This window comes from Lates calcarifer, unplaced genomic scaffold (assembly GCF_001640805.2).
Source record: "Lates calcarifer isolate ASB-BC8 unplaced genomic scaffold, TLL_Latcal_v3 _unitig_2009_quiver_2139, whole genome shotgun sequence".
Lineage (NCBI taxonomy): Eukaryota > Metazoa > Chordata > Actinopteri > Centropomidae > Lates > Lates calcarifer.
Window position 1 is genome coordinate 1 of NW_026115918.1, and position 11,290 is coordinate 11,290.

Genomic DNA, 11,290 nt, shown 5'->3' on the forward strand with positions numbered 1-11,290 from the left:
AAGAAAAACACTATCAGAGCATTAATAATGATCAGGAACTATGAGCCATAAAGCAGCTTCTCCGTTCAGCTTGGATCCAAAATGAGTCATTATTAAAAAATGAACAACTTCTTCACTCACATTAGAAAATGCAGCCCCTTGAGATCGTAAACTCTTGACCAGGAGTAGCTCTTTGATCCAGCCATGAACAATGGCTTAGTTTCCTGAATTAGTAACAGCTCAAGACCTGTCACCAAGGGAACATCTCACCAAACTCCATTTAAAAAACGGACCATTTAACATTTCCTGCTTCTTGTCAGAAATATGCTGCTGTCAGGTCATGAATGAAGATCAGAATTAATTTAACAGAAGGTGTTTGGCAATTCGGCTTGAATCCAAAACACCCAAAGCATTTATTACAATAGAAATTAGGCTCTCTTGTTCTAATACAACCTCTTGTTGTTTGTGTTTATTGTTTGCAGCCCTGTGTGCATTTCCTGTCTTTGCCAACCCTGACCATGGTGCTGAGGGAGGTCCCAGCCGAAAACATCGCCCGTCCTGGGCAGGAACGAGGTCATCGCCTCTCTTCCGCCTCACCATATTTGGAGCGGTCACCTACTTCACCATCAAGTGGATGGTGGACGCCATCGACCCCACCAGGAAGCAGAAGGTGGAGGCTCAGAAACAGGTGAGATGAGGGTACACAGGTGACCTCTGACCTCAGTTTCCAACAGGAGGTTGTGACCGTAGCGTGGTTTTGATTCCCGGTTTCTCTCAGGCAGAGAAATTGATGCGACAGATCGTGTTAAGAACGTGAAGCTGTCAGAGTACGAGATGAGCATCGCAGCTCACCTGGTCGACCCGCTGAGCATGCAGGTAACCACTTTAATCCATTGTTAAACTGTTAAACTGTGCTGATTCAAATAAAAAACCTCCAACTGTGCATAGATCACCTGGAGAGACATCGCAGGTCTGGATGAGGTGATCACAGAGTTAAAGGAGACGGTGATCTTACCTGTTCAGAAGAGACACCTGTTCCAGGGATCCAGACTTCTGCAGCCCCCCAAAGGTCAGAGACTCAGAACCAGATTCATACAGAGCTGATACATGATTGGGGGGGGGGGGGGGGGGTGAAGGAGGGGGAGAGGAGAAAGAAGAGTGGGATGAGGAAAGGAAAGAAGAATCTGCAGGAAGCGAGGAAAGGAATGAACAAAAGGAGAGGAAGTAAAGTAAGGAAAGGAAGCAATGAGGAAAGGAAGGAAGAAAAGGAGGTAGTAGAAGAGGAAACAAAGACGAAGGATAGGTGGAATAAAAGAAGGTAAGGTGAAGAAAGGAGACAAAGATGAGGGAAGGAAAGAAAAGCAAAAATGAAGGAGGAAGGAAAAAGAGGTGTTGATGGATGGATTGAAACGAGCGAAAAAGAAGGGAAGTGTGGGAAGGAAGGATAGAAGAATCAATGAGGCAAGAGGGAAGACAAAAGAAAAGGAAGTGAAGGATGGTGAGATAAAAAGAGGAGGTGTTGAGGAAAGGAGGGATGGGTGAAATGAAGAAGAGAGGAAGAAAAGAAGCAGGGAGGAAGTGAGGAAGGAAGAAGAGGACAGGATGGAAGGAAGAAGAAGGTGATGGTGTACAGCACTGAGTCCAGGCCATAATACCCGTCCTGTTGTCATGGTAACAGGTGTGTTGCTGTATGGGCCTCCGGGCTGCGGCAAAACGCTGATCGCCAAGGCAACGGCGAAGGAGGCGGGGTTTCGTTTCATCAACCTGCAGCCAAGCACACTGACCGACAAGTGGTACGGAGAGTCCCAGAAACTGGCGGCCGCTGTGTTCTCATTGGCCGTCAAACTACAGCCGTCAATCATTTTCATTGACGAGATAGGTACGGTATCGATACACACCTTTACAGGCTTTTAGATTTCCTGGTTATATGTTAATGAGGGGGCCTGGCCTCAGTGATGTGCAGTACCTGCCTCTGACCAGCAGGTGTCACTGTGTGTTTTACCAGACTCATTCCTGAGAAGTCGATCCAGCTCGGACCACGAGGCCACGGCCATGATGAAGGCTCAGTTCATGAGTCTGTGGGACGGACTGGACACTGACCACCACTGCCAGGTACAGGTACACACCTGTCCTGTCAGGTTGTTCTCTGAGATTTCTGAGAGTTATTTCCTCAGTCAACCTAAAATTAATAACTGGGGAAGCAAGACTTCAAACCCAAACAGCTATCGACAAAAGTTGGTTGATTGCTCTTGAAGAGGCTCAGTGTTAATGTGACTGTTGAACTTGTTAAGAAGTGAAGATGAAGCTGCTCATAATGTAGTTGTAGTAATAATGACTGTGTTTGTGTCAGGTGATCATAATGGGAGCCACTAACCGTCCTCAGGATCTGGACTCTGCTATTCTGAGGAGGATGCCCACCAGGTTCCACATCAACCAGCCTGTACGAGTCATTTCAGATATTCACATTACTGACTCGAATCAAAATCTGGAGACAAAAAACCAAAAACTGTTTGTTTTTATTCCTGTAGAGCATGAGGCAGAGAGAGCAGATCCTCAAACTCATCCTGGAGAACGAGAGTGTAAGTTCAGAAATCCACTCTCAGAAGGACCGTGATTTTTATCAGGTCTCAGATTACAAAACATTACTATCTGTTCAATCAGTGAAGGACATACAGTACATATGTGTTGTAATGTGATGTTTCACCACGAGTCTCCAGAACATCTTCTGTGCTTCTATAATTTCTGAAAGTCTGTTGAACTCCACTAGAGGAACGAACAATGTTCTTTCAAAGGACGTTGATTCATTCGGTGGTTGGTTCTGGGGAACACTGTTTAACACATCACCACAAAATCTCCCCTTGGTTTTTCACCACCTAGAGCACTCAGAGTCCCCTAAAGGGCCAACAGAAACCCAGAGGACTACTTGTACCTCTTACAGGACCACTACAACCTCTTAACATCTCCCTGAACCTTCCAAAAGATTTTTAGAGCCTTCTCATTGACCACTGAATCTTCTAGAACCTCTCAGTGACCATCTCTTAAAACCATCAGCAGAACCTCCTCACTGACCACTTAAACCCACCAAGCAGTCCCTAGAACAAGATAAAAGAACTCCAGGACCTTCTCACTGACCAGTAAAACATCCACAACTACATGTAGAACAGTGACCATGAGATCCCCTAAAAGACCCCTAGAAACTGCTAGAGGACCTGTAGAACCACTAATCACCCACAGCTGTTTTAAAGCCCACTAGAACCTTTCCATTCCCAATGAACACTAAAACATCCTCAACACAATCCCCAAGAACCTCGTCAAAGATCTCTAGAATCCTGAACCTTGAAATACTGAAAAGCTGGATGTAGTTAGTGGTCCAGACTCGGATATACTGAGACCATGTGATGCTACTGTACCAACTATTAGTCCATCCCTGACCCGGAAATTTTCCTGCTTCTGTTCACACCTGAGTCAAACACCAGATCACGTTCTCCTGACGACTGCTTCGTTTATTGGAATCTGATCACCTCTTGTCTTTGTGCAGGTGGACTTGTCAGTTGACCTGGTCGACATTGCCAAGGAAACTGACGGTTTCTCAGGAAGTGACCTCAGGGAGATGTGTCGTGACGCTGCGCTGCTCTGTGTCCGAGACTTCGTCCACACTCAGAACGACAGGTACTGAACTGTTTGATGGAGTCTTTTATATCATTAGATCCCAAATATCATAGACTACAGACGGTCCTCATGTAGCTCCACATGATCTGTGTATCACTACAATGAATGTAACACAAACAAGATGAGTTTCACATGTTTATCCACTTCTGACTTTTCATTCATTATTCAAATCTTGTCTCTAATCAAGAGCTGCAGGAATAATCCTGAAACCAGGAAGTCAGTTAGCATGTTAGCATGTTAGCACTTCCTGTTCTCTCGTCCCAAAGTCAGTGTGTTTCTGGTTAAATGTCTGAAATAAGGTCTGTGGTTTTAACACAAGCTCAAGACATTTTCAGGTTTGATTCTCCGACATAAAATGGGTCAGTAAATCCCCCACTCCTGATGTTTGAAGCTTTTACGTGTCTTAAAAAAGGCGGTTGCTAACGAGTGTCTAAATGAGACTACAGAGGTTGTCGGGGACGTTAACATGAAAACCCATCTACTCACCAGTCCACCTTTACAGCCTCGTTGTGTTTCTACTCACGCTCTTTCAAACTCTCACTAACTTTCTAAGAAGAAAGGCTTTTGTAGAAGAGCTCAGAGCTAAATGAAATGACCAGTTGGAAGCTTAGTGGTGGAGACGTTGACGTCATGTGACCGTGGTGTAGTTGGTTTATAGCCTAACATTAGCTTCTTACTTCTGGAGGTTGGATTTAGGCTTCAAACATCAGAACAGTGGTGTTCATCTGTGAAGATGATCTGATCAACTAAACCTGAAGGATCAGAAACTTTAGTTGCTCACTGTTTATTTTCTGGAATAATCCAAAACACTATGAAAAAATCTCACTGGCTTTTTGTGGAGGGAACCATGCTGATGCTAACTTCAGGTTGGACTACAGAAACACATCATCACTGTGGGACTGTATGTGTGGTGGATGCGCAAACGATTCTTTGGTAATGTTGCGACGTTACGTCTGTACAGATAAATATTGCATCTTATTCAGGGTTTGTACATTCATTAAAAAAAACAGGAAAGTCATGGAATATAAACATTGGGTTTTCCAGATGAGGCGTACTGAACGTAAAACAACACACTGCCAGCACATAGTGGTACTCTGTGATATATTTACATTCTTTTTAAAAGGTCTTTCTTCCTGTTTCCGTCTCTCAGTTCATCTGAGGACTTCATCCGTCCAATCCATCAGTCTGACCTTCAAAAAGGCAATCAGTAAGATGAAGAAATCTAAATTGGCGGGCGGACACAGCACTCTGCTGCACGCTGCTCTGGACTGAATTCAAATACAAACATTGATCATGTGATGACCTCAGCCGAGCCTGCGGTCGCAGGTTCGATTCCCAACCTGTTCATCAGCTCAGTGCGTAGATACTGACCTACTGTGTCTACATGTGTTTAAATATGTTCAACATGTGCCACTGCCTTTTGTTTTTTTCTTATTTTTGTTTTTATTTAAACCTACTGATCATGCTGCTGATGATCCTCAGTGACTCTCAGACGCAGACAAGAAAAAAATGTGTCAAACCCTGGTTTGAGAATCGCTGGATGATCCAGAAAAGTAAAATCATTGAGTCATGAAGCTCGAGTCGCCATTTCTGAGGCGACAGAATTCATCGTTACACCTCCTTTTGTGCTTTGCTGCTGGTTTCCACTGTAAATAAACTCAAAGTAGATCAGTAAAACTTATTTTAAATAATGTAATCAAACACGAGTCTGCTCATCATTGAACCAAACTATAGTGCAGTGATTCCCAACCTCTCTGGGTTTTGACTACTTTAAATAGGACTTCTACTTGCAGTGAAGTAATAAGTCAACATGTCTGGTGTCGTCCTTATTTTTCTTAGTGTTTTTTCTTCCCATCGACTGAACACGTAAAAATAAAAAAAAAACACATCATCATTTTTAAAAAAGCTCAGTGTTTCTGTAAAACAGCTGCTCACCAAATAATCAGGAGGAAATTCTTACATTTGTTGAGGACTATTTTCAGTGGCAGATTTCTCCACATATGGTGCTGTAGTGAGTTTTGGGGACAACAGGACAAACTGTCAAACTACAGTGAGTGTGTTCAAGGTTACCACCATGGAACGCTGTTTGTTTAGATTATCAAACAGAGAATGAATCATCGGTTTGTTTCTGGCTGCTAGCATTACTGTTAGCAATGTGGCTACTGTCCAAAGCAAGAAACAACCGTGAGAATCCCAGTTTGAACTAGAAACCCTGATCTCAGCGCTGAGATGAAGGCTGTAAAAACACCTGGTTGTATTGTATAGGTTTCTTACAGGTGTAGTTTGAATAACATCTGAATTCTGCTGAATTCTCTTTTGACAGATTTTGAAAATCAAAACGTGACAGAGCATTACAACCATCTCCACTTTCTTAGCCTTCTCCGTTAACGAGGCTCGTTTCCATGGTTACCGACTGACATTTCCTCTACCTGGGGGAAGCTATCGACAGCTACCGGGGAAAACAAAAGCTCTGTCCTCTCTGTTTGGTTTGATCAGTGGTGGACTCACTTCCTTTGTGCCGTAAATCGAGCCTTCATTTTTTCATGAAAGTTCACCGCCAGGTGTTAGAGTGAACCAATCAAAACAAACTTTTGCGTAATCTTATAAGTTTGTTGACATCTTGCAAGATTTTGAGAAACTTTAACCCTCCCATTGCCCTCTGTATTGCCTTTCATATTCTGTATACTTTTTTCTTCTTACTATTATTCAAACACAAAAGATAACCGTTTCAGAATCACGAATGTCTTGCACAACAACAAATCCTACTACACACACACAAAGACACATTGTCGGCCACCTGGTCACTTTGACCCAGAGGACAACACGAGGGTTAAAGATCTTGCAAGAGTACACTTTGCCCCCCACAACAATCAGATTTTTTTTTCTCCATGTCCTCTCCCAGGCTTTATTCCTTTATTGGAAACTTTTATTAGTTTAAGCTTATTTGGCTCCATTTTGTGTTCAGTTTGATGTTGTTTCTTTCACTCAGCAGAACTTCAGCATTACACATTAGCTATTAATTAGAACTTATTAACAGTAATATACTATTTGACCATTGTTTTATTACCGATGATTGGTTCTTTCTGGAGATTGTTAGGAAATGGCCGACCTGTTCCTGAAATGTTTACATAGTAAATAAAAATGTAAACGTCTGTTTGAAGCAGAAAGAGAACCTAAATGTTCAGCCAAAACTGAGCAAACGTGAACATGAACGTGTTTGAAACTCTGTGAAGGTGAGTTTTTTTCATGAAGTGTACTTTATCTTTATTATTTCTTGTTTTATTATTCTGTGATACTGATGTTTGAATGTGGAGTGTAAAGAACTCAATTATCGATCAGTAGTTTCTGATGATAGAAAACAGCCAATATTCATATTTAACAAACTGAAATCAAAGATGTTTAATTTTCTGTGTTATTGAAAAATCATTTGTTCCATGAATCATTACGTCTGTAAATCACAGCTCGAACTAAAAATCCAGCAAGTACAAGAGAACAGGATTTTTTTTATAGTGTAGTTGCAGTCTGTTATGATGAAATAAACATGACAATTTAAGATGTGACATTTACAGGTTCATGATGATGTGAATGGATCGTATTACACCAAGTCGAACCTAACCTAACCTAAGAAAAATTACATTTTAAGAGTAACTTCATTTAAAAATTATTTTCAGTTTTTACTATTTTTGTAATTTTACTAGAAAAGTCATTTAAAAAATGTTATTACATTTATATTTTAAAACATACTGGTAGATCATATTCATACTTTACAGTCTTGACATATTTTTACTTTTATAATTATACATAATACACCTTTTTCTTGTAAACTGATTTTAATGTTAATCTAATCTCAAACATCTTTCTATAATTATTTCACTTACATATTAATTATATTATACATCATATCATTATAAGACAAACATTGCAACTGTAAACTCTTGTTTTTTGACAATGGAAAATAAAACTTTGTTGTATTCTGTCATGTTTAAAATATATATATATATTTTTCTATTCTAGATGAAGTTAAAGAAAAGATTCAGTTTTACTTGTTAAATAAAGTCAAACTGAGGACAGGAGGAATTGGCAGTTTAAAGCTTTTAATTAGAAACATTTGGCATCAGGAAAAATTCCACAGGAAATAAAACCAAACAAAAAGCAACATAAACAACCTCAACATGTGACATTTTTCAGAAGAAGCTGAGTCGCCATTTGAAATTTTCTTTAGGCACAAAAATGTATGAAACAGAGAAAAATAATAATTCACCCTGAAGACACAAATCAATTTAAATCACCACAGACTAACCAGAGCTTTTATTGTGAAAATCTTCTCAAACTGAGATTAGAAGAAGCTCAGTGAATCTGCTGAGAGCTTAAGACAAGAAAGATACATCACATGATTGTAAAAATCAGAATAAATAAACATAAAGCTTCATAAATTAACCCTGTAGTATCGCAAAAAAAATCAAGTTTCCCCATTGATTCTGGTTTACAGCAAAGATTAAAGTGTCAGTTCACCAAAACCAAACATTAAAACTAAAAGTTTGTAAACTGATTCCGTCGTCAAAAGAGTTTTCTCAGAAGTCTTGATCCAGACAGAACGAAAACACAAACCAAATCTCCAGAAAATGTCTCAAAGTAAAACATGAGTGAAGTCTTGCTTCCATCCTGATGAATGGCAGGTGGCGCTGATTCTCCCGTCACTGCCATTAAACCACTGCAGAAGAAGAAAACAAAATGAGATGAGGTCATCAGGATTCAGGTCTGATCAGGACCTTGTGGTTTTACCCATTTCCTCTCAGAGTTCGGTGTTTGGCGCCCGGCCACCGGTCCGCCCCTCGCACTCCCTGTGGAAGTCGCAGCCGTCCAGCAGGTGGCGGTACGTGGCCCGGACGTCCCGGTACAACGGGGCATCCTCAGACTCCAGCCCTGGGAATCGAACCGGGGTCTCGTTGACAAGCAGCTGCAGCCGGGGGCCTCGCTGGCAGTCGTACAGAACGAAGAGGAGGTTGGCGGCGTATGGAACGATCTGGCTGGTCCGGAAACTCCTTCCTGTAAAACACGACCGTTACCGAACCGAAAAAACAACTGTCGCATCCTCGTCTCCGATTGGACGTCGGGACGGGGGCGGGGCTTCTTACTGTGCTGTGAGTGGTAGTTGCTGGCAGTGGGTGGAGTCTTGTCCTTGTAGAGTCCCAGCAGGGAGAGGAGGGGTAGGAGCGTCTCAGCGTGACCCACCAGGATGGAGGCCGGCTCTGGGGATGCCTCAGTGGCCCTAATGGACACGAAAAAGTACCAGAATCAATTCTAGACACATTTCTGTTGCCACTGAATGACGAGATGACGGTTCATTGGTGGTCAAATGTTTCATTCAGATCCTTTACGCTTCGATTAAAACCAGATGAAGGAGAAAATACAGCGACAGCTGACAAAAATTCAGTTTATTAACGAGGGAGGGAATTTGTTCAGCCGTTGATCAAGCCTGTGAGTCAGACTTAAAAAGTATAAACACAGCTGAGATGGAAAGAAAGCAGTATCACTTCACAACGTCTCCAACCTGCGTGGGCGTCCGGCTTTGTCGAGTGTCCTGAAGACGTGATGGAAAAGAGGACAGCTGGACAGGCTGCTGATCACATGACCGTGTGAGCGCTTCCAGTACTGCTTCAGGTCCGACTTGTACTCCAACACCTGCAGAGACAAACAGCAGGTAAAACAGAAAAACACAAACATCAGCTCAGACTTCTTTCCTTCATCAGATTATTTTATTCATGTTTTTATGTAAAATCTGGGTTTTATTGTTGTGTGTTTGGACCTTGGCGTCGCTTTCGTCAAACAGGAAACACCACGGTGAGTGAAGGGATTTGATGGAGAGCTCATAGGAACACAAGAAGAATGCCGCCTCGACCAAATCTACAGGAGGCACAGAGGGACAAACTTCACTCATAGGCGATTTACGACAAAAACGTAAGTGTCTGCACTGTGAGGACACAGAAACACTGCAAGGACACGTCTGCACTGTGAGGACACGTCAACACTGCGAGGACACGTCTGCACTGTGAGGACGAGACGTTCAGATCCACGTCCTCACAGTGCAGAGAAGGTCCTGTGTGTGTGTGAGTCTGACCCGGTGTGAGGCGGTGGTGAGGAAGGCCCAGTCTCTCGGCCGTCCTCCTCCTCACTCCCTCCATCTCCTCGCCGTGTTTGAACTTCTCCACCTCCTGCAGCGCCGTGCGGTTCTTCTCCACGCCCTCCACGTAACCGCGGCAACGCTCGAAGAATCTCATGAGCTCGTCGTCCACCTCGTGGCCGTACTCGACCTCTGCAGGAGAGACAGACGTCAGACGACAAGTTCACGGGGAGCCTTCCTACATTTCCCATGATGCCTCTGAAACAGGACGGAACCTGATCGTCCCCAGCGGCGCTGCAGACCCTCCTGAAACGCCTCCACGCTGCTCACACAGCGATGCTTCGAGCTGCTCAGGAAACTGATCCTCCTCAGGTTCTCCTCCGACAGCAGGGACGGAAACAAGACGGACAGACGCCCCGCCAACTGATGGAGGTCCTCCCTGCCCTTCATCACCAGCTGACCTGAGGAGGAGGAGGAGAGAGAGAGATTGTGATTGTGATTGTGAATATTGACTGATAGTATTGACAGTATTGATAGATAGTATTGATAGTATTGATTGTGAATATTTCAGTTTGTGATGTTTCTGTTGTTTCTTCAGTTTTGTTTCTCGATATTTTCAGAATAATTAATAACTGAGTTACTTCCGGTAACGTTACAGTGAAGTTACTGGATATTTCCGGTGATATTTCAGCAGCTTAGTTGGAATATTATAAGAAGTAACTGAGACCTGAAATACTCTGAGACTCAGCAGTAACGTGTGAAAGTATGTCGCGGTGTAACGGGAGTGTTTCGGTGGATATTTTAACGGCCTCTCACCGTCCATGTCCTCGGTGTACCACATCTCCCAGCGGCTCTGGATGTCCTGCAGCCAGCCCTCCGCGGACCCTCTGGACGCTTCTCTCCGGACCAGCTCGCTCAGTTTCTGGATCCTGCGGATGTTCTTGACGGTCGGGTACCGGCTGCCGTGCCGGATGACGGCGGTCAGGTGGACCGGGGAGCAGCGCTCGGTGGGCGGAGGTTTTAGGACGGACGCGTTGACGGAGAAGACGTCCCGCAGCAGGTGCGGGTTCACCTCCTCGTACCGGGTCTTGGTCCCGAAGTAAGCGGCGATGTGCGGGATGTCCGGGACCGACAGAGAGGAGCAGGACAGGCGGGTCAGGAGCAGGCTGAGAGCCGCCACCAGCAGCCTGTTAGCGGGCAGGGAGACGGGGGACATGTCGGCGGGAAGCGGAGGAAGATTTAACCGACTGAAACGTCTCTCCTGCCGTCTTTGTTTGCTTTGTTGATGTTCCGGGTTCAGATGACCTTTGACCTCATCGTCGTCCCGCCCTTCAATGGCCGACCACTGACTTTCCCGGAGTTTTTTAAATCGACGGTTTTCCCTGAAATTTCGGTGTAAAAATAAATTACTGCGCAGTATGAACACCGTTACGGTACCGTTCACCGATCAGATCGATATAAAACATTGATTTGATGTCGCCTCAAAGATCAGAAACACTGAAATAACAGCTTCCGTTTAAT

At 43.7% G+C, this 11,290-nt stretch overlaps 2 protein-coding genes across 2 annotated transcripts; one reads left to right on the forward strand and one right to left on the reverse strand.

Moving 5' to 3' along the window:
- The first annotated feature begins 497 nt into the window (after positions 1-497).
- On the forward strand, positions 498-6,880 carry LOC108891622 (outer mitochondrial transmembrane helix translocase-like). The gene is given in 13 exon segments (XM_018688817.2): positions 498-538; positions 540-560; positions 562-667; positions 758-779; positions 782-855; positions 928-1,048; positions 1,658-1,858; positions 1,985-2,091; positions 2,330-2,419; positions 2,508-2,558; positions 3,518-3,648; positions 4,799-4,844; positions 4,846-6,880. Coding segments are annotated over 13 exon segments (1,086 nt in total). The 3' UTR covers positions 4,921-6,880.
- Positions 6,881-7,725: 845 nt separating this feature from the next.
- LOC108891621 (multiple inositol polyphosphate phosphatase 1) lies at positions 7,726-11,226 on the reverse strand. Its single transcript, XM_018688816.2, has 8 exons — positions 10,586-11,226; positions 10,045-10,230; positions 9,767-9,961; positions 9,455-9,552; positions 9,200-9,330; positions 8,784-8,917; positions 8,431-8,694; positions 7,726-8,359 (listed from the first exon to the last, which is right to left on the reverse strand). Exons 1-7 carry the CDS (start codon positions 10,983-10,985, stop codon positions 8,441-8,443), a joined length of 1,398 nt encoding a protein of 465 aa, XP_018544332.1. The 5' UTR covers positions 10,986-11,226; the 3' UTR covers positions 7,726-8,359; positions 8,431-8,440.
- Positions 11,227-11,290: the final 64 nt, after the last annotated feature.